This window comes from Eumetopias jubatus, unplaced genomic scaffold (assembly GCF_037043125.1).
Source record: "Eumetopias jubatus isolate StellerSeaLion01/CBP00866 unplaced genomic scaffold, mEumJub1_p1.0 scaffold_1, whole genome shotgun sequence".
Classification (NCBI taxonomy): Eukaryota; Metazoa; Chordata; class Mammalia; order Carnivora; family Otariidae; genus Eumetopias; species Eumetopias jubatus.
In genome coordinates this window covers 23,111,635-23,136,197 of record NW_028274807.1, presented here as the reverse complement: position 1 = coordinate 23,136,197, position 24,563 = coordinate 23,111,635, and the positions used below count along the sequence as shown (strand labels likewise).

The 24,563-nt window shown below is 35.7% G+C and overlaps 1 protein-coding gene and 1 pseudogene across 1 annotated transcript in view; one reads left to right on the top strand and one right to left on the bottom strand.

Annotated features, from left to right (window-relative positions):
• The window catches only part of NCAM2 (neural cell adhesion molecule 2), a 515,660-nt gene that overhangs the window by 362,106 nt on the left and 128,991 nt on the right, over positions 1 to 24,563 (top strand). Inside the window, exon 9 of the mRNA XM_028115862.2 lies at positions 22,219 to 22,369. Within this exon, the coding sequence (XP_027971663.1) occupies positions 22,219 to 22,369 (151 nt within the window). The remainder of the gene's footprint in view (positions 1 to 22,218; positions 22,370 to 24,563) is intronic.
• On the bottom strand, positions 7,613 to 8,179 carry LOC114218675 (glutaredoxin-3 pseudogene; annotated as a pseudogene).

Here is a 24,563-nt window from a genome sequence, read left to right as displayed (position 1 = left end):
ATTTTGTATTTGAGTGACATTTTTAACGTTCTCCTAATGCATTTTTTCATACTAGTGCTCTGAGAGCATATTATAAGTCCCTGCTGGGCAATAGGCAAAATGGATACTTCTATTCCCTATCTGATGTAGGTGGTAGAATATAATTAGGCAGGTTGGAAATCTTCCTGGATGCTACTGAGCTTGCTGAGAGGTGGGTTTTCAATCATTTACAGCTTCCTGAAATTTCTTTTCCAGCCCACAGTTTGAATAACAATTATCAAAGAAGTCCAGTCATAAGTTCAACATATCCTTTTAAAAACTACTTTTGAGAAAATTCTGTGAAATATTTTAAAAATAAAAATGTCATTGTTCTTTAAAAAACGTTATTTATTAATGAACTATTATTTTTAAATGTGTTATAAGAATTTCTATTTAAAAGAAACTGCCATCAGGTTTGTAAGATGATATAACAGTAGTTCACAATTTTACAGGAACTGTTTTGGGGAAAAGTGTTATTTATATACTGAAAGTGATTTTACTATGGCTTTGTAGCAGAAAATATATTTTCTTATAAATACTTTATCCTACATCGACTTCAGTTGATACTTATTTCTTCTTATGAAGCAATCTAGTACTATCCCCTGAAAAAATATAAAATAATATAACTATAAGGAAATATGGAGATGTGGTGAATATTAATAGACTTAAAAATAAATTTCCTGGTATATGTAACTTTGATATTTTGTTTATAGTATAAACTAAATTCAAGAAACAAGCTGAAGCAAATTTGAATAAATGCATGACAGCTAGGCAGGCATTTGGATACCATTTAAAATAATATATATGAAAAATAAATTCAAGTTACTATATAATAGACACAACATATCTGTGAAAATATTTAAGCAAACATCTAATAAACAGCTTCCATAAAAATAATACATCTGATGTATTTCATTGTCAACTTTGAGCATGAAACAAAAACAGGTGCATAAAAGAATGTTAGTTACACAATAATTAATGAATAAAATTGAATATATTTTAATGAAAATTACCTTAGCATAGTTGCTGCAGTGACTTCATTGCACTTGACTGAGGGGTTAACAGATAATAAATTTAAGTGACATTAAATAAAGATTTTCAATAATAACTCTGTTCTGCCATCTACTGAACAGTTGTGTTTATGATGGGGATTGGGGTGGGACAAAAATGTTTTAGATGTAAATCAGCCTTGGCTATAATGTTCCATTGTCATGATCTACATCTTGGAGCAGCATTATTACTGTTGCTTTGTAATCCTCAGAAAGTTCTTGTCTAGCTTTCTAAATCTCTTATCCTCAGATGCCAGATGCATATTTAATAGTGCATCTACTTATAAGAAAAATGTATTTATACTCTATCAAATATGTAAAAGCAATGTAATTCTAATATTTGTGGATCCTACCATTTTTTCCCCTGACCTAGACCACCCATCTTGCTCACCTTTTAATTCCCATACAAAATTTCATTTTCTATTATTATAATTACGACCTCATATGCACTCCTCAATCTTTTTTGGCTTCATGAAATGTTTCTGGCACAGCACCATTCATGGTTTAATTAACCTCCACATCTATTCCACAGATGTGTTAGGACAGCTGAGCTTACCTGGAGGAAAAGACTGTAATCATTCTGAATGGTCTCTCTTTAAAGTTGTGGTGCATATTCAGTGTGTGTTCATTGTGTTGTGTACCATTCATCCCACATTTTCCTGGACCATTTTCTTGGCCAGTTTTATCATAACTACATTTTGCATTTCCTCCATCCTCAAATTTGCAAATTTCCTCTATCCTGAAACTTTTGCTGGTGATCTGCTTCCTCTTTTACTAAGAAAATAAACAATCAAAGAAAACTTTATCAAATTCTTACTACTACATCCACACTCATACATAACTGAACCTATATGTTATCATGAGTGAAATTTTTTTTGAGTTTTTATGTGGATCCTAGTAGTACCCTTTCTAACATATGATGGATTTAAGTCCAGTAATTCAGATCCCTATTCTCAACAATATTTTTATTCAATACCTTCTTTATCATTCCTATCAACATTCAAAAATACTCTATTATTTTTTCTTTTATGTATATATTATATATAACATATACATTTTGTATGTATATCTGTAACATACACATACACCTATTACACATACATGAGAATATATGTGTGTATACAGCATATAGACAGGCAGATGATGATAGATGGATAGATAATCTCATCACCTCCGAATACCATCTGATTCTCCACCCTCTCTATTCACAGCAAAATCCCTTGAAAATGTTGTTTAACCTTGCTCTAATTTTCTTTCTCCAATTATTTCCTGAATACAAACTTTGATCATATCACTCCACTGAACCTCTCTGACAAGTTTAACAGTAACTTTCATCTTTTTAAACTTAATGGCAAATTACCAGTCCTCATTTTTTTCCTGCCTTCTCCTCATTTTCATTCTGCCAATGAAATTATCTCTTTTGCTTAAAGCATGTTCTTTGGCTTGCAGTATGCTCCTGGTTTTTCTTTTGCCACACTTCTCACTACTTTCAGCCCTGTGATCACTCTTTGCCTTCTAATTGACCTCTAAGTGATAGAGGGCCCCATTTTGAGGCCCATTCTTGAATTCCTTTCTCTATGTTTAGTCCCTTGACTTACTCATCTAGTCTCATGGCTTTGATTATCACTTGGATCCATTAAACTCTAAATCTCAACCAATGGACCTCTTCACTGAACCTTAGTCTTCTATATCCAATGGTATACCTTCATTTAGATATTTAATAAATAGCTGAAAGTGCAAATATCCAGTACAGTTCTGTACGTTATCTTCACATTTGCTTCTGCCTCAGTCATCCCACTTCATTAAATGGTGACTCTTTCCTTACAGTTATATAGACTAAAATTCTTGGAGTTATCTTTGAATCTTGTCTATTACTACACCCATATTCTTTTTTTTTTTTTTTTTTTGCAAATCCTGTTAGCCCAATTTTAAATATATTCAAAACTTGATCATTTCTTAACACCTCCCTGTTACTGTTCTGGTCCAAGCCATCATAATTACTTGCCTGGATTATTGCAATAAGTTTTTAAGAGGTCTCAGTGCATCTCCATACCTCCCGTTAGTCTCATTAAAATAGCTAGATTGCTCCACTTGAAACAAGCCAGATAATAGCACTCTTTTGTTCAGAAGCTTCCAGTAGTTTCTCATATCATTCGGAAATTCATTCTATTACCTACACGGCTCTATATGGTAGGCTACTCTTCCAATCTCTGTTATCTCCTTTTTCCTTTTATTGTTACGGAACCTGGACTGAATTGCCTGATGGAAGAACCAAGCGGCCCTTGGAGATCTTGGAGGATAGGAGGTTTATTTAATGACAGGGGGCTCAGAGGAGAGTGGTCTCCAAAGGTCTGAGCCCCAAGCACAAACAAAGGGGGCAATTTATACACTTCTACTTCCGCATACTTGACACTTGTGGTGCGTGCTTGAATCAGGGCTGGGAAAAGGACTCGGACTGGTGCGTGCAGGAAGCAGAACAGGGAGAAGAACCCGGAAGAGCCCCGGGGCAAGGACTGGGACTTTCTCGTTGGCTCGGTTGGCCATCATAGGACACAGATTTTCTTTATCATTATGTCCTACTATTAAGATCAATTAGTTTCAACCAGTAAGATTTCATCTTCCTCCACCAGTCCTTGGATATTGCAAGTTTTTCAGTGTTGTGTCTACTTTATCCATCTAGAATATTAACTGCAAGTAGCAGGTCATAAGTGTAGTGAAAACTGTCACAAATCTTTGATGTACTAACTGCAGGTTCCAGTTACTTTTGAGTCTTCTGAGAGAGTCCTAGATTGCCAAACTGAAGTCTATACAATAGATGATTGATTTGTTTTTTTATTAATGTATAATGTATTATTTGTTTCAGGGATACAGGTCTGTGATTCATCAGTCTTACATAATTCACAGAGCTCACCATGGTACATACCCTCCCCAATGTCCATCACCCGGCCATCCCATCCTGCCCACCCCCACTCCACTCCAGCAACCCTCAGTTTGTTTCCTGAGATTAAGAGTCTCTTATGGTTTGTCTCCCTCTCGGGTTTCATCTTGTTCCATTTTTTGCTCCATTCCCCTATGATCCTCTGTCTTGTTTCTCAAATTCCTCTTATCAGTGAGATCATGTGATACTTGTCTTTCTCTGATTGAGTTATTTCACTTAGCATAATACCCTTTAGTTCCATCCACGTCATTGCAAATGGCAATATTTCATTTTTTGATGGCTGCATAATATTCCATTTTGTGTGTGTGTGTGTGTGTGTGTGTGTGTGTGTGTGTGTGTGTGTATTATTCATATATATATATATATATTTTTTTTTTTCCACCACATCTTCTTTATCCGTTCATTTGTTGATGGACATCTAGGAGCTTTCCATAGTTTGGCTGTTGTGGACATTGCTGCTATAAACATAGGGGTGCATGTGCCTCTTCAGTTTGCTATATTTGTATCTTTGGGGTCAATACGTCAATACCTAGTTGTGCAATTGCTGGGTCATAGGGTAGCTCTATTTTCAACTTTTTGAGGAACCTCCATACTGTTTTCCAGAGTGGCTGCACCAGCTTGCATTCCCACCAACAGTGTAGGAGGGTTCCCCTTTCTCAACATCTTCACCAACATCTGTCATTTCCTGACTTGTTAATTTTAGACATTCTGACTGGTGTGAGGTGGTATCTCATTGAGGTTTTCATTTGGATTTCCCTGATGCCAAGCGATGTTAAGGACTTTTTCATGTGTGTTTTGGCCATTTGGATGTCTTCTTTGCAGAAATGTCTGTTCATGTCTTCTGCCCATGTATTCTTGGTTGGATTAGTTGTTCTCTGGGTGTTGAGTTTGATAAATTCTTTATAGACTTTGGATACTAGCCCTTTATCTGATACATCATTTGCAAATATCTTCTTCCATTCTGGCGGTTTTCTTTTGGTTTTGTTGACTGTTTCCTTTGCTGTGCAAAAGCTTTTTATCTTGACGAAGTCCCAATATTTCATTTTTGCCCTTGCTTCCCTTGCCTTTGGCGATGTTTCTAGGAAGAAGTTGCTGCGGCTGAAGTCCAAGAGGTTGCTGCCTGTGTTCTCCTCTAGGATTTTGATGGATTCCTGTCTCACATTGAGGTCTTTCATCCATTTTGAGTCTATTTTTGTGTGTGCTATAAGGAAATGGCCCAGTTTCATTCTTCTGCATGTTGGCTGTCCCAACACCTTTGGTTGAAGAGACTGTCTTTTTTCCATTAGACATTTTTTCCTGCTTTGTTGAAGATTAGTTGACCATAGAGTTGAGGGTCCATTTCTGGGCTCTCTATTCTGTTCCATTGATTTATGTGTCTGTTTTTGTGCCGGTACCCTACTGTCTTGATGATTACAGCTTTGGAATAGAGCTGGAAGTCCAGAATTGTGATGGTACCTGCTTTGCTTTTCTTTTTCAACATTCCTCTGGCTATTTGGGGTCTTTTCTGGTTCCATACAAATTTTAGGATTATTTGTTCTATTTCTTTGAAAAAAGTTGATGGTGTTTTGATAGGCATTGCATTAAATGTGTAGATTGCTCTAGGTAGCATAGATATTTTCACAATATTTGTTCTTCTAATCCATGAGCATAGAATGCTTTTCCATTTCTTTGTGTCTTCCTCAATTTATTTCATGAGTATTCTATAGTTTTCTGAGTACAGATTGTTTTGCCTCTTTGGTTAGATTTATTCCTGGGTATCTTCTGGCTTTGGGTGCAATTGCAAATGGGATTGACTCCTTAATTTCTCTTTCTTCTGTCTTGTTGTTGGTGTATAGAAATGTAACTGATTTCTGTGCATTGATTTTATATCCTGCCACTTTACTGAGTTTCTGTATGAGTTCTAGCAGTTTTGGGGGTGGAGTCTTTTGGGTTTTCCACATAAAGTATCATATCATCTGCAAAAGTGAGTGTTTCACTTCTTCTTTGTCAGTTCAGATGCCTTTTCTTTCTTTTTTGTTGTTGTCTGATTGCTGAGGCTAGGACTTCTAATAGTATGCTGAATAGCAGTGGTGATAGTGGACAACCCTGCCATATTCCTCAAGGGACTAAGGGGAAAAAGCTCTCAGTTTTTCCCCATTGAGTATGATATTTGCTCTGGGTTTTTCATAGATGGCTTTTATGATATTGAGGTATGTATCCTTTATCCCTACACTGTGAAGAGTTTTAGTCAAGAAGGATGCTGTACTTTGTCAAATGCCTTTTCTGCATCTATTGAGATGGTCATATGGTTCTTGTTCTTTCTTTTATTAATATATTGTATCACATTGATTAGATTTGCAGAGGCTAAAGAGCTTCCTACTAAAGAATGAATGGGTCAACCAGGAAATTAAAGAATTTTAAAAATTCATGGAAACAAATGAAAATGAAAACACAACTGTTCAAAATCTTTGGGATGCAGCAAAGGCGGTCCTAAGAGGAAAGTATAGAGCAATATAAGCCTTTCTTAAGAAACAAGAAAGGTCTCAAATACACAATCTAACCCTATTCCTAAAGGAGCTGGACAAAGAACAGCAAATAAAGCCTAAACCCAGCAGGAGAAGAAAAATAATAAAGATTAGAGCAGAAATCAATGAAATAGAAACCAAAAGAACAGTAGAACAGATCAATGAAACTAGGAGCTGGTTCTTTGAAAGAATTAATAAGATTGTTAAACCCCTGTCCAGACTTATCAAAAAGAAAAGAGAAAGGACCTAAATAGATAAAATCATGAATGGTGGAGGAAGATCACAAACAAAGCCAAAGAAATACAAACAATTACAAGAACATATTATGGACAACTATATGCCAGCAAATTAGATAATCTGGAAGAAATGGTTGCATTCTTAGAGACATATTAACTACCAAAACTGAACCAGGAAGAAATAAAAAACCTGAACAGACCCATAACTGGTAAGGAAGTTGAAGCAGTAATCAAAAATTTCCCAACAAACAAAAGCCCAGGGCCAGATGGCTTCCTCGGGGAATTCTACCAAACATTTATTTTTTTTAATTTTTTTATTTTATATATATTTATTATTTTATTATGTTATGTTAATCACCATACATTACATCATTAGTTTTTGATGTAGTGTTCCATGATTCATTGTTTGCGTATAACAGCCAGTGCTCCATTCAGTACGTGCCCTCTTTAATACCCATCACTAAGCTAACACATCCCCCCACCCCCTCCCCTCTAGAACCCTCAGTTTGTTTCTCAGAGTGCATAGTCTCTCATGGTTCATCTCCCCCTCCAATTCCCCCCCCTTCATTTTTCCTTTCCTACTATCTTCTCTTTTTTTAACATATAATGTATTATTTGTTTCAGAGGTATAGGTCTGTAAATCGCAGACATCTACCAAACATTTAAAGAAGAATTTTTTAATCGGATTTTAAGATGTTTATTGTATTCTGGTTTGATTAAAAACAAACAAAACATACATGTATTTAGCAGGAGCTGGTGGGTTACACTGAGCCTAACTGGGTGCACAGCAATCTGAGAATGGAGTCGTGAGCGGCCCCGCTGTGATGGAGGTTTCCTGCAGCAGTCGGGCACTGAGCGTAACAGTCCCTAGTTCTCTCCTTTCAGCACTGGCAGTAGTTCACCATTGTCTCTCAGCTCCTTAATATCCAGACCTCTAACAAGCTTCCCTTTCACATACAACTGGGGGTACGTGGGCCAATTTAAATAAGTTTTTAACCCCTGCAGAACTTCTTCGTCCTCCAGTATATCAAATGTCTCCTATTCAACACCAGTATTATTTAGTATTTCCAGAATTTGTTTGCTGAATCCACATTTTGCTTCCTGTTTGTTTCCTTTCATAAAGAGCATCACAGAAACTTTATTTGTCAGTACTTTGAGCCTTTCCTCTAATTTGGGAGCTTTAGGGCAAATTGTATCTAGTTCTTCAGATGCTTCAAGCTCCTTAATTATATCAAATCCTCCTATGAGCTCTCCAGAAATGTAGAGCTGGGGATATGTGGCCCAGTTGGAATAGGTTTTGAGGCCCTGACGAACTTCTTCATCTGAGAAGATATCAAAACTGCTAAACTGAATATTATGTTTGTTAAAGATTTCCACCATCTGCTTGCTGAAACTACAGCATGGCTCCTGAGGAGTTCCTTTCATAAACAACATGCAAGGCGTGGCATGAGTTAGTTTCTTCAGGCGAAGGTTAAGATCTTCTTTAGGATGCTCGTTACCACTGGGTGGGAAGGAGACGTTAGATGCATGGCACTGAACTTTTTTGGTCAACCCTGGGGCATGTGCACATTCTTCTGAAACTGTTCTAAAAAATAGCAATGGAAGGAAAACTTCCAAACTCATTTTATGAGGCCAGCATTACCTTGATCCCAAAACCAGACAAAGACCCCATCAAAAAGAATTATGGACCAATATCCCTGATGAACATGGATGCAAAAATTCCCACAAAAATACTAGCCAAGGGCGCCTGGGTGGCTCAGTTGGTTAAGCAACTGCCTTCGGCTCAGGTCATGATCCTAGAGTCCCGGGATCGAGTCCCACATCGGGCTCCCTGCTCGGCAGGGAGTCTGCTTCTCCCTCTGACCTCCCCCCTCTCATGTGCGCTCGTTCTCTCTCTCTCTCTCTCCACCTCCCCCCTTCTCTCTGTCTCAAATAAATAAATAAAATCTTTGGAAAAAAATAAAAAAATAAAAATACTAGCCAATAGGATCCAACGGTACATTAAAAGGATTATTCACCACGACCAAGTGGGATTTATTCCTGGGCTACAAGTTTGGTTCAACATCTGCAAATCAATCAATGTGATAGACGATTGATTTTTAACAGGTATTAACTCTGAATATATTTAGGTTAGTTAATGAGTTCTTCAGGTAAACTAAGGATAAATTGCAGACCACTGTTCTTTCAATTATGAAATTCAAAGCCAGTTAAGAACTTAATCTATGTCTAAAACACGAGAGTTCATTTACTCTATGGACATTTACATTCAAGTCTGAAGTTCACTATATTTTTTGGAGTCATAGGAGCTGTGATGATACAGGGACAAACTTTTAATAATAAAGACATGTAATGCTAAAGTAATAGTAGCATATCTATAGGTCAGTAATTTGATTGAATTGATATCATCCTTTGATTGCTTAGTGAATTAATAATTTGTTTATCCATAAATTAATATATACTTTGGAGTCAAATAATTAAGGGGATCCCATACACAATATGTATAGAAGAAGGAGACTAGCAAGCCATTAAATTGCACACTTTTCCTGTGTGTACCATAGAGGAGATGTTGGAGGTTTATTGAGGCCTTATCCATCTCTTTCTCTATTACACGAACCTGTCTGGCTGGCTGTTTTGATCAGCACCTTGAGATAGCCCTTTACATATTTATTCACTAATAGTATGCCTTTTTAGTACCTTCTCATAAAATTACAACACTCTGCCCTGTAGTGTAATTATTTGACCTCTTCTTATGCCTGCATATTCCAAAACACAACTAGAGCCTTGATCAAAGCTGTTTCTCATCAACTTTATGTCTTGTAGCAAAGGTAGTATAATTTCCCAGACCATCTCTGCTTCCTGGGTCTTTAGCTCCACCAGATTGCCCTTTAATAATAATATTCTTAATTTTTTCATTATCTAATGATTGATACACATAACTGTAAAGATGCATCACAGACCTGTCTGATCCATGATTTTTGGATTATTTTAGAAAAAGTAACAAAATATAGAAATATATGATGCTTTATCTTCCCTTCTTGTTTTTGATAAATTCCACACCGTACTTTCTTTTTCCCATGGTTTAGGGTTGTAGCATTGATTCATTTATCCCATCAAGTATTTTTAATTCTCTTCCTCTTTTTCATGATTGTCTTAATAACTTCTATTAGATCCTTTCTGAAGACTTCTTTCTCCTTAATTGAAGACTCATAACAATGATGAGAAGTTTGGTTTGTATATACAGTCTTTCTTTTAACTTCCCTATTCTTTATGGAGGGTTACTTTATTTACTATAAAACAAGCAAAATCCAAACCAAAACAAAAGCAGACCAATGAAGTTTATATATTTGTTACATACAGTTTTAGTTTCTAGCCATTTCTTAGAGGTAGGTTGTTTCTGTGTCTGTGTAATGGTTTGATGAAATTGCGGTTTTGAGTAATTGGTGTATTGTGAGTAGTTTCTGGTTTTTACATTCATGCCTTATATAAAGCATTTCCAATAAATATACACTGCTCTCATTTAAGATGATTATGTTAATTATATATGAGTCAGATAGCACCACAGCTACCCAACGCATGGTTATGAGACAGGAAATAAAGTATTTAATCACTCAGCATAGCTCTTTGTTCAAAAAGGAGCGTATATTTGCTATAATACTAGTGGCACATATAATAATTATGTACATTAGTTATATAAAATTTCTTATATATCCAGTGATGTAGATAGACATTGGAATATATATTTGGCATGATGTAATTTTTTTTCTAATATTTATTTATTTATTTATTTGAGAGAGAGAAGGAGATAGAGAGAGCATGAGAATGGGGGAGGGTCAGAGGGAGAAGCAGACTCCCTGCTCAGCAGGGAGCCCAATGCAGGACTCGATCCTGGGACTCCAGGATCATGACCTGAGCCAAAGGCAGTCGCTTAACCAACTGAGCCACCCAGGCACCCAGGCATGATATAGTTTTTAAAAAAGAAGGAAAATGTACACATACATTGCCAGATACATTTTTTCCTTCCCATTTTTTTGTTTAAGTTTTTATTTGAATTCCAGTTAGTTAATATATAGTGTAATCTTAGTTTCAGGTATAGAATCTAGTGATTCATCATTTGCAAGTAACACCCAGTGCTCATCACAATGAGTGCCCTCCTTAATACCCATCACCCATTTATCCCAACCCCCCACCTACCTCCCCTCTAGCAATCCTGTTTGTTCTCTACAGATAAGAGTCTGTTTTATGGATCCCCCCTTTTTTTATCCCTATGTTCAACTGTACAAATTTTTTCCTGCGGTTGACTTCAAGTTTCATAGCATTGTGGTTGGAAAATATGCATGGTGCGATCTCAATTTTTTTGTATTTGTTGAGGCCTGATTTGTGACCCAGTATGTGATCTATTCTGGAGAATGTACGATGTGCACTTGAAAAGAATACTGCTTTAGGATGAAATGTTCTGAATATATCTGTTAAGTCTATCTGGTCCAGTGTGTCATTCAAAGCCATGGTTTCCTTACTGATATTCTGCTTATATGATCTGTCCATTGCTCTAAGTGTGGTGTTAAAGCAACCCACTATTATTGTATTATTATCAATGAGTTCCATTATGTTTGTTATTAATTGTTTTATATATTTGTGTGCTGTCAAGTTAAGGGCATAGACATTTACAATTGTTTGATCTTGTTGGATAGACCCCTTTATTATGATGTAGTGCCCTTCTTCATCTCTTGTTACAGTCTTTTGTTTAAAATCTAGTTTGTATAAATATGGCTACTCCGGCTTTCTTTTGACATCCATTAGCATGAGTCTCTTGTAGGCAGCATATAGATGGATCTTTTTTTTTTTTAAATCCATTCTGACGCCCTGTGTCTTTTTATTGGAGCATTTAGTCCATTTACTTTCAGAGTGATTATTGATAAATATGAATGTAGAGCCATTGTATTACTTGGTAAGTCATTGTTTTGGAAATTTTCTCTCCCTTTCTTGTTGGAATCGCACCATGCATATTTTCCAACCACAATTTTCTCTGTTTCTTTCCTTTGTTGCTTTGGTCTGTCTTTCCCACTCAAGAGTCCCATTTCTTGCAGGGCTGGTTTCATGGTCACAAACTCCTTCAGTTTTTGTTTGTATAGGAAACTGTTTATCTCTCCTTCTATTCTGAATGACAGCCTTGCTGGATAAAGTATTCTTGGCTGCATATTTTTCCCATTCAGCATATTGGCTATATCATGCCACTCTCATCTGCCCTGACAAATTTCTGTAGAGAGGTCTGCTGCTAACCTTTTTGTGTTACCTTAAGTTAGGGACTTCTTTTCTCTTGCTGCTTTTAGGATTGTTTTTCCTTATCTCTATATTTTGCAAATTTAACTATAATATGTCCTGGGTTGGCCTGCTTTTGTCCATTTTGCTGGAAGTTCTCTGTGCCTCCTGGATTTGGGTGTCTGTTTCCTTCCCCAGTTTAGGGAAGTTTTCAGCTATAATTTACTCAAATAAACCTTCTCCCCCTTTTTCCCTTTCTTCTTCCTCTGGGATTCCTATGATACAAATTTTATTACACATTATGGAGTTGCTGAGTTCCTTGAGGCTACATTCATGATCCAATATTTTTCTTTCTCTCTTCTTTTTAGCTTCATTATTTTCCATAATTTTATCTTCTATATCAAGTATTCGTCCCTCCACCTCTTCCATCATTGTGGTCATTACATCCAGTTGGTTTTACATCTTAGTTATAGCATTTTTTATTTCTGGCTGACTAGTTTTTAGATCTCTTATCTCTGTGGTAAGGGACTTCCTGTTGTTCTCTATGCTTTTCTCAAGTCCAACTAGTATCCTTTGATTGTTGTTTTAAATTCTGGATCAGGCATATCACTTATATCAATTAGATCTTTGGCCTGTGACCTTTTCTTGTTCTTTTTTCTGGATGAATTCCTCTGTCTTGGCATTTTGTCTAGGCCTTTGTCTTCTTCTGTATGTTAGAAAAGCCTGTTATGTTTCCTGCTCCTGAGAGTAATGGTTTTATTAAGAAGAGGTCATATACTGTCCAGGGCCTGACACTTCAGTGTCTTGGGTGTGTGCTGTATGCACTCTGCTTCTGTGTTTTAGCTGCTCTTTCTCTCAGGTCAGTCCTCTGCAGAGTTTCTCCTTGCTTGCAGTGGGAGGTGTTTGGACTTTGGCCAGAGTGTGGCGAGTTTTAACTAGGTGTGCTCTGATCTGCTAGTTATAAAAGAGATTTGATGCTATTTCCACTAAAGCTGAAGCTTTGCAGAGCTCTATGGTCAGTAGACATGGTCTGTCTACTCAGTGGTGGTATGGGGAGGGGGAGCATGGTGTTGTGCTACTTTTCTGGGGGATGGGCCCGCTGTGCTTGTTCTCAGGCACACTTTGACTAGTATAGATTTGAGGGAGGTGATGCTTAATCATTGGAATCTTAAAATTTTAAAACCACTGGATGGTATCATAGAGTTCATATCAATGTAATACTTACAAGACTGACCCTGACACCAAAGTCATGGTCTTTGAACAGGGAAGGTCATCCTGACGAAGAGCAAAGTCAAGGATACGTGCAAGCCATCCACAAATGTAATGGCAATTACAGACAAATTCAATATCTAGACTTTTATTAGTAGCATTATGGGTGTAATAAAATATAAATCCCATTATTCAGTAATTTAATTATTTATGTGTGAAGTGCTTTATTATTTATCAGTAGGAATTTTGCTCTCCTATAGTATTTTGTTCATCCTAATTTTAATTTTGTTCTTTACTGAACATACTACATATTTTTCACTGACAAAATATTATAAATAATTGGGATGTAGTTCATGGGATTGTGAGAAACGTCTAGCAGTAGTAATGCACTGGTAAGTAAAAAGATAAGAGAGTTACTATTTCTTTGTGAGACGGAATGCCTTTAGCTATCACAATGAAATGGATATTGTATAAACTTATATATTTATCATTTAGGTCTGGATATCAGATGTTTTATGCGAATTTGTTTAGCATGTACTAACAAGTCCTAAGTTCCGCAAATACTAACTCGTTTAATCTGCATAGCAATCCTATGAATGTTGCATTCTTATACCAATTATACAGGGAGAGAAACTGAAGTACATCTAAGTTAAATAATTAACTCCAGGTCACAAAGGTTGTAGGTGGCACCATCAAGATGTTAAATTTCCAGTCTGGTTCTGCAGTCTTAGCTGCTATGTTATGCTAAAGTTGGCAGCACACCCACCCAGGCATTAATATAAAATAAGCAGGTCACATTCTGAAAACCATCATTTCAACAATTGTTAGTTGGAACCCACCTTATATAATTCTTTAAAATTAAAATCTCTGAAGAGTTTATTCTACTTTCACTTTATATCAATATTTCATTTATTAACATTTCAATTTTAAGTATCAGTTTTAGGGGTGCCTGGGTGGCTCAGTCGTTAAGCTTCTTCCTTCGGCTCAGGTCATGATCCCGGGGTCCTGGGATCGAGCCCCACATCGGGCTCCCTGCTCCTCAGGAAGCTTCTTCTCCCTCTCCCACTCCCCCTGCTTATATTCCCTCTCGCTGTGTTTCTCTCTGTCAAATAAATAAATAAAATCTTAAAAATAAATAAACAAATAAATAAATATCCGTTTTAAAGTAGTGAATATATAATATGGAACAGAATTAAAATATGGGTACATATCATAAAACATGAATATATGAAAACATATGTATAATTTATAGACATATAATAGTTTACTAATGATAGAATATTTCCCACCCGTGACTCTGTGACAGAAGCCTAGAAATACTCTCGTCCTCTTTTCTTTCATCACCACTTCTCATTCAATCATTTACTAAACACTGTTGATTCCTCCTCAAAACATTTCTAGAATATATTCTTTTCTTTCCATCTCCGCTACCACTACCTTTCCCCAGCACATTATCAGTGCAGTTTGCTTCCATTGAGCCTCCCTTCCTCCTCTTGAATTCCTTCTTCACTCCACAGCATGAATGATCTTTTCAAAGAGCAGATGCATTTGCCTTGTAGGCCTACAACCTTTCATATCCTTTTCCAGTTGCTTCTAGAACACCTAAATTTTGCCTTCCTTTGTCTTTAATTTTTAACAGTTTTATTTAGAAATAATTCATATAGGATGCAATTCACTCATTAAAATGTAAAATTAAATGTGTCTTAGTATATTTACAGAGCTGTGCAATCATCCACCAAATCATTTTTGAAATATTTTCATCATCTCAAAAAGAAATTCCTCCCTTCTTGGCCATCACTCCCAATCTCGTCACACCACCTGCCAGCCTTAGGCAACCACCAATACACTTCTGTATCCATAGATTTGTCTGTTCTGAAAATTTCATATAAATGGAAGCCTTTGTTACTAGCTTTTTTCACTTAGCCTAATGTTTTCAAGGTTCATCCATATTGTAGCCTGTGTAAGTACTTAATTTCTTTTTATTGTCATATAGTATTCCATTGTATGAATATATCACATTCTATTTATGCATGCATTAGTAGATGGACATTGTGATGCTTTAACTATTTGGTTTTATTAATAATGCTATTATGGATGTTCATGTATAAGGTTTTGTGTGGACATATATCTTTAATTCTCTTGCAAGTGTAATTGCTGAGTCATATAATAACTCTGTGTTTAACATTCTGGGTAACTGTCAGACTTTTTATCCAAAGCACCTGCTCCATTTCATTCCCACCCACCAGCAGTGCATGAAAGTGCCAATTTGCCTACAGCTTCACCAACACTATTATCTGTCTTTTTGATTACAGCTAGCCCAGAGGGTGTGAAGTAGTATTGTGGTTTCACCTGACATTTTCATGGTAGCTGATGATGTTGAGCATCTTTTCATGTTCTTACTGGTCTTCCTTTGACTTTTGAGGCTCGTTAGAGCAGGCTTGTCCCTCTCCAGCCACTTTATCTCTTACCACCCACTTTATATTGAATATTCCAGTCCTAGTGAGCTTCTTTCATCTTTTGAACATGCTATTTTCCCCTTCTGGTTTAGGCCAATGTGGTTCGCATTTCCTTCCTCCCTTTCTCTCCTTTTACTTGAGCAGGGCTGACTTCATGAATGTAATACGTGCATAGTTGCATAAAGCCTGACACTTGTAAGGGCCCTATGTTTGCTTCAATGTATTGCTGTGGTTGCCTTGAAATTCACAATGAGTTTTGGACAAGAGACCCCACATTTCGTTTGGCAGTAAGTTCTGCAAATTATATCGCCAGTCTGGTGTCTGGCTCATCATTATTACTTATCCTTCAGGTCTCAGTTTAGACAGAGATACCTACAAGACATTGTCCCCCACCTCCATAGACTGTATTATGTGTGCTTCCCGAAGTTCATTTATACAAGCATGTATTATGATTTGTCATTTCTTTCCTCTAAGCCCTTTGGTCTACGAGGCTTTGCCTTTCTGATCCATGGTTCTGTCCTCAGAAACCAACTTAGTGTGTATCACATAGCTTTGGTAAAATATGTAGTTCAACCACACAGTTATGGCTCAGGTGATGGGCCACAGAGGGAAAGCAATTCCACATATGAACTCCAGGGCCAGACAGCCTCAACATCCAGTGCTATCATTTGTAAGCTGTGTGGAAGCCACCTATTTAATGTTTCTGTTCCTCAATTTCCTCATTTTTTAAAAGATTTTATCTATTTATTTGAAAGAGAGAGAGAAGTAGTGAGAGAGAGCATGAGTGGGGTGGGGGAGAGGGAGAAGAAGGCTCCCCGCTGAGCCCAATATGGGGCCCGATCCCAGGACCCTGGGATTGTGACTGGAGCTGAAGGCAGATGCTTAACTGACTGAGCCACCAGGCACCCGTCAATTTCTTCATCTTTAAAGTAGGGATAATATTAACAAACCATGAGAGACGATGGACTCTGAAAAACAAACTGAGGATTCTAGAGGGGAGGGTGGTGGCGGGTGGGTTAGCCTGGTGATGGGTATTAAAGAGGGCACATTCTGCATGGAGCACTGGGTGTTATGCGCAAACAATGAATCATGGAACACTACATCAAAAACTAATTATGTAATGTATGGTGACTAACATAACATAATAATAAAAAAAATAAATTGGGGATAATATTAGTCCAAATCTCATAGTAGTATTACTGGGATTAATTGGGATTGAGTTAACTAATAAATGTAAAACAATGAATGTAGTGTCTAACTATCATTGTTACCTGCTATCTGTGTTATATTCAGTTCCTATCTGTTGAATAAATTATTGACGCTATATACAAAGAGAGGAAGAGGGCAGTAGAATGTAGGGAAAAATTATGTAAGTTAAGAAATTACATTGCCCATATTACTCTTCCTTACATGAATTTGCAATGCTAAGAAGAAGGGTGATTGTACAAAAGTTCAGTTTAGGTAATCAAAATAGGAAGAGAATTAAGAAGCTGGGAGCAAGCTCAGAGGAAAGAGAAATTAATGCTAAGAGTAAGTATAGGGATCTTATAAGGAAGGAAGAGAATCTTTCTGTTTAAAATTCTTTGCAGAAATTATTCAACTTAACAGAATGTTAACACAATTTTGAGAGGTTAGTTTGGGTAAATTAATGCCAGTAACCTTTGGAAAGTATTTCCTTGTTTATATAATTAGCAGTTATGTTTTGACATTGTCTCTAAGTATTTGAAGTTGCAATTTATAGTCAAAAGAGATATAATGCCATTACAAAAAGGCAACCAGAATGTGTAATAAAGGGGTGCATGTTTCCTGTATGTCTGTATTTGCCTGGGGTTCAGCATGCTGTCTTTGCTTGCCTGTCCAACATCAGGAGATCCCACGTGCCCTTACTCTCTTCTCTGTGCCTGCTGGCTTCTCTCAGTTCCTTCATATGCCTTCTGGGGGCATGGCCTTAAAATTCTCTCTACAAAACTGCTCCTCTTTCACTATTTTCAGTTCATAATCCACACCTCAGTTTATCAGGGAACATTCCTCTAACTCAACCCCACCCCTCCACTGACTCACCCATAAGATGAAACTTTGGTGTTACTACATGGTACTTTTCAGTTTACTTGTATGATTTTTTTAAATTAATATCCGCTGAACTTTAATTTCCCAAAGGGTAAAAATTGTTCAGTTTTTCCCAACATGTATCCCCAGTGCTTGGGTGCTCCTTGTAGAATAATTGCACAAGAAGACAATTGCTGAGTAACTATGTGACATGATTCACCAATCTCCCAAAAGGCCAAAGAGGTCAATGACATTGGTTTGAAGAAGAAAGATGGGGAATACTGTCACCTCAGATGTGTTATGTACTACAATTGGGTTCTAAACTTGACAGTAAATGTCTAGTCAGGTAAGGTCACAAAAACAACCTATAAACATGATACATTGCATAATTTCAAATGTCCAACAATTAAAATTGACAACAAAATATTTGTGTTGGAACTAAACTCCAGAAGGTAGTTACCACATAGATATTTCATCAAGTGATTCTTGAAAGGACAGTAAACTCTGTAAATAACCATTTCTTTTCAGTAAATTCTATAAATAACCATTTTGTAAAAATATTGAAATACTATTCAAATAAGCAGTTCTTAAACTGACCTTCTGGAAAGGCAAAGAATATAACATTAAATCAAATCTCAAAGAGTGCCTTTCTATAAAGGATTGGAATAATAATGTATAGTCAGGCACTTTACTTTCTAATCATCTTACTTTATGCAGTGATAGAACCTGAAAATACTAGATGGACAGCTAATATGCCCATTAACCTGTCTCAATCAAATATCAGATGTCTTAAATGAATGTTGGTAGGTTGTGAATCAAAGCCAAGATATAAATTAATTTTCTTTCAGAAATGTGTAATGCTTTTTTGTAGCACAAAGAGAAAGATGTCCTTTGGAATGTCAGGTATGAGAAGGAATGACTTTGGTCTTCTAGTGTAAGTATTTGAGACAAATGAATATTGTAATTATTATAGAGCCAATGTCAAGTTTGAAAATGACTTATGATTTCCCAGGGAATTACACACCTTCCCAAAGAAATTCTGTTCTTCCAGAATTTCTGTTAATAATTCCAGATACATTGAAAATAACTTTTTGATTCCAACATCTTTACTAATATCATACTAATTTTACAGACACCAATAGCTTTTTGTAAGTCAAAAACCATATCATTTACAACAGGTAATAACATGAGGACTTGTTTACTTTCAAAGGAGGTATATTTGCCTTTCAATTCTGTGAAAGAACAATATTTTTCTTAATAGAAAGATGAAGAATTTGTTTTGTGTCATTAATAAGTTATTTTATCCCATTAAAAAATACTAAATGAAAGTTTTCAATTCATAGTAAATAATAGCTAGAGGAATATTTTTCCTTTACTCAACTACATCTCAATATCACTATAACTCAATTTGCTTTAAAGATATTAGAATATAATGGTTCTGTCCTTGGTACTAGTCCAGGTGACTTTAACATAAAGTACCATAAAAATAAAAATGTTCTCACATTTGTTCAACTGTAATATCACCCTACAGGATGAATTCTGAAGTTCCAATAAGATTAGAAAAAGTGTATCCTAAGAAAAGCACAGAGTAGTACATTTAATAATTATATACAATAGTCAATTTATTTTGAATAAAAATTAATATTTTCCCAAGAAATTAAAGGAATGATGAGAGAATCCTGCCATGTAAATATGGAAGGGGTAAGGGGGGAAAGGTTGAGACAGGGCTGTGTAGGGTGCTTATGGAAATGACAGTAATTCAGATTAATTGGAAGCCAAATTAATGGTATCCAAATTGTGAAGTGTGCTTAGACAGAAAAGTGATGTCTTAGAAAGGCAATGTCAGATGGAAGTCCTTAAATGTCAGGCTGAGACATTGGGAGTTTATTCGGACGTCAGTACAATGTTATTCATGATTATAGAGCACAGGGGATTTGAAACCTTCATGAAGTTGTTATGAGAATTAAGTTTGCTTTTTAAAAAACTTATTCTTAGCTATGCAAGAAATAATTTTTGCATCTGCAATGAGACTTTGCTAGAGAAACATAAGAAATAACATAATGCTGATGGTTTTTGCAGAGTCAGGGAATGTTTTTCGGTTACATTCGCCCTGAGTGTGATTGTTCTCTCTGAAATCCAGAGAAGCCCGTTAGTGTTCTTCCAATTCAACAGCATGACAGATTGCAAGTAGGTGAAGCAGAGAGCAGATAGGTCCATGGAAATACAGTTACTAAACATCGAAAATGGTAATGTTGAGCAAGATGATAAACTGAGATTTATCATCATTTAAAATTTCAATAGATAAAGTTTCAGAAACTGATCCAAGACTGAAGACATGGTCTAGCACGGGTATGAGAAATAATTAGTACCATTCATGGAAGGGAAGACCGCAGGAGTAGAGCAGGTTATACTGGGTGAGGGAGTGATATGTTCAGATCTGCGCATGCTGGTTTGAGAAACCTATCAAATGGGCATGCCCCGAAAGAGACAAAGCTGGTTCCATAGCTCTCCAGGGAAAGCGGGATCCTGCCTGGAGAAAGAGTGACTAGAGATTGCAACTGCTAATATGGGAGGGGATGAGAGTGTCTAGGTAGAGTGCATTGGATGCGTCCAGGACAGAAGCCAGAGGCCCCCAGGGAGAGAGGAAGCTGCAACCCAGACTAAAAAGTAGTCAGAAAACAAAGGAGAGTGTGGGTGTTCTGAAAGCCAAAGGAAGTCTGCGCTTAAGGAAGGAAGGGTAGTTCAGTGGGGGACAAGGATGGATAGAGGTACAATAAAATAAGGAAATAATACCCATTTAGTTATCAAAAAGTAGTTAATTTGTATAACAAATTGGCCATTCTGCTTTTGAGTTTACTTATTCTAATTTTAACTTCTGTGAGTTTCTGCATTTTTTTCTTTCCTCTCAAGTAAGTAATTGGGTTGGCAGCCGAACATCTTAAATATTGGCAGAAGAGAATGCCTTCTACTTGAAAGCCTCACCTTACTATTTTTTAGTAATACTTGAGAGTTGGGGGACATATTTTTGGCCTGATCTGGGCTGCATAATACATTCCCAGCATGTTTTTGTTTCTTTGTTTTTGAAGAACATTTTTACGATAATGATAGTAAATGAATTATGAGTGACTGATATGGTTGTATAGTAATTGCATGTCTGTATAAAACTAGAAAACAAAAGAGTGATCATATTGTATCTCAATCAACTTCATGTTTGAAAAAGAGCTTTCAAATAGTCTGTTGACATTAATAAAAGAAAATAAACAAGTTTTAATAATACAAAGTACATGTATTGAAATTTATTTGAATTTCAATTATATAGAAAATTAAACCACCATTTTTTAAAAAAATATTTATTTATTTGAGAGAGAGAATGAGATAGAGCGTGAGAGGGGGGAGGGTCAGAGGGAGAAGCAGACTCCCTGCTCAGCAGGGAGCCCGATGCGGGACTCGATCCCGGGACTCCAGGATCATGACCTGAGCCGAAGGCAGTCGCTTAACCAACTGAGCCACCCAGGCACCCTTAAACCACCATTATATTATTACATAATAACTTACATATTTCAAAATAAATGTGTGACATAAGTTTTTATTGAGGCACGAAACCTAAAATATTGAAAATAATTCAATAATAGTAAAGTACATGTTACAAATTAATTATAAAATGCCAAATTTCACTATATTTCCTGATTGTACAAAGTAAAATTCGGTAAATAAACTGTCTTTGTTTTAATATGTGTGCTATAAAGGTATTTAAGTGATTTAAGAAAACAATTGTAAGTAAACAATTAGGTTGCACACAAGAATTCTTATTTGAAATGTAATCTATAGACTATTGGATTATCAGCAATTCCTTGATTTGCATCAATATCATCTAATATGTGATTAATCTTTTCCATGGTGTTTCTATTGACTTTCTAAGAATGACTTAAATAGTGCTGTTTTTAATAATTTATCTGTTATGAGTAATGTACTAAATAGGCTTAGGAACAGTGCTGTTTCGTTCATTCAAAAATAACTATAAATTCTTATTAAAGGCTTTAATTCTCAGACATCTTGATATATTGTCTGTACATGGTGAAAGAGGAAACTAAAGTGAAGGAGGAATATCATTTTCTGGTGGGTTTCAGCCAGAATTAAACAGGCATTGTTGTTCTGTTATGTTTGCAAGGAGCATAATTGTAAGCCAACAAAGCCCTTCTTAGAAGAACAAGCAAGCGTTTTTAAAAAAAGCACAGAGTGCACTAAATAAGAGGTTGATAAAACATGTGTTGAAGTTTTTACTACATGTTAGTGTCCCTGTAAGCAAGTGGGCAGGTACAGTGGAAAAGCCAAAGACAGTAAGTCATAAATACGGAAACATTGCTTTCAAAAAAAAAAAAAAAAAAAGAGCAATGCAGGTAAGACTTTATTTTCATTTATCATGTATGTGATAAACACCCTATGTTTGGTCATCATTTGCACGAAACAAGCGTAAAATCTTTCTTTTTCCTGAATCGATGTAAACAGAGCCCAGATGGCCGTATCGAAGTCAAAGGGCACCATGGAAGCTCATCACTGCATATTAAAGATGTGAAGTTGTCAGATTCAGGGAGATATGACTGTGAAGCTGCGAGTAGGATTGGAGGGCACCAAAAGAGCATGTACCTTGATATTGAATGTAAGTTATTTTTCTTTCATATGTTTATTAAAACAATTTTGTCTGCTTTGGAAAATACGAATTTTGGTAGGATCCTCAAAATACCTCTGGAGTTCATGATTCAGTATTTGACTCATTTCTCTAGAACTAATGTAGCCATTCAGAGTCAGTTATTAGAGACATCTAGTGGATGTTATAGGACATTTCACAGTGCTATGTATTTAATGGTTTTGATACTACTTATTCTGAAAATTGTGATTTTCTTTTTTTGCAGTGTGTTTAACCCAAACACAATATAAATTGAATTGTATTAGTTATCAGTAATTGGTTGGTACCTCCTTAGAGTTTTCTCTGTTGATTTATAATATTAATGGTCCTGCGTTTCACCTGTGTAGTTATTTTGTTGAATTATTTTACATCCTCATAAGATATGAAATAGTATTTTTAAGATGATTTAATGTATCAGCATTCATATTTTACCCAAATAATGCTTATTGTCTGTAAGTAGGAATTATGACAGATGTAAGATTGGTGGAATATGAGGACTAATGTACATGCACAATCCACCTTACATCACTCAATGAGATTTTAGAATAATTTCACATATATGTTCATAAAAAGGAAGAAATTAAATGTTATTTTCAATAAATATTTAGGAATCATCAATGTTGGCGATCCTCTGATGTTCAAGAAGACATAACTATCATAGTGGGAGTGTATAAGATGCTCTTATTGACAAAGTATTTCTATTGGAGAATTTCTAGTACATTAATATTGATAGAATGTAGTGATAACTATGAAATAAGATGTATTTTCTTGTTGAAAATGTCTTTAGAAAGCAAATATTTCCTCAAGAACAGACACAAATAATCCATATTATTTTACCTATTCATAAGTGTCCTTGTTAAGAAATTCATGGAAGGGCCAATTAAACAATTATAAACAAATTATGAAGGATATTAAATAATTATTTCACAAATTACAGATTTCATTTGCTAAAGTTAGAGAACTTCCAAGGAAGTTGTTTTATTGCCATCATAAATCTCAAAAAAAAAAAGAAACAAAAAATGCCATGATATTATTCAGGACATACAGAGGAAGAAGTGATGCTAATAACTTATTTAGCTTTTTTTCATAATACTGTTTTCTACTATTTTCCCATTATATTATATATATGCATATTAATATGTTACATATTAGTATATATAAATTTCTATTTCAAGTCAACATTTGTAGCAAATTATAAATATTTCTCAAATTTTCAACATGTTTGCTTATATTTTATAATTCAAAATATGTATCTTAATCCAAAATTTACTTTATTATTTTTTCTTTTTCTTTAATGTGGACCTGCATGAGCAAAAATTTAAGGGTGACAAAACTTGAATTATATTAGAGCTGCCCAACCAGTTTGGAGGGAAAGTTCATAGAATACTCCCAGCGTCTTCTCACCGTACTAAAAATGTAGTAGGAATCATATTCCCTTAATAAAACTTAGGGCTTTTTTTTTTCTTTGCATTTTGTAAATATTTAAAAGCTTATTTGACATATCATAGAATTATTACTAAATCACTGCTGTAGGTACTCAGAAAAGTGGAGCTCATGAGAAATAGCATTGTCGATGTTTCCAAAACACAGTATAGCAGACTGGGTCATACAGGCAATATTAGGTTACTATACCAGTGCTAGGATTGGTGCTAATTGGTTATGTGACCTGCATCCCTGGGACCTCAGTTTCCATATATGTAAATTAAGAAGGCTGAAGGAAGAAATTCTTGGGGCTTCATCATACTTAACCATTTAAAAATGCTTTTACTCAAGCATAGCCACATCCTTCAAAGGTGTCCTAAAACTTTTAAATTGCCCTCCATGGACACCTACCTAAGTTTTCATTATGAAATAAATAAAAAGCTAAATTAAGATCTATAATTTCTGTGTCTATGTTTTAAAACCTCATTGAAAAGAATTCTAAAAAGCCATACTAGATCAAACCTAGGGTCTTTTAATTGAGCTGTTTAAGATTTAGAATTGGTACTGAGTGATTGTGGACCGAAAATGAATACAACAGAGCTCATGCTTTATTAGAATACTGGATTAAAGGAGATTTAAATCAACCTCAACTTGAATTCAAATTTCAAAGTGATCGATGGAGAATAATATCAATATAATGTGAAATGCTGATATAAAATGACATGAGATTTTTGGATATTAGTGA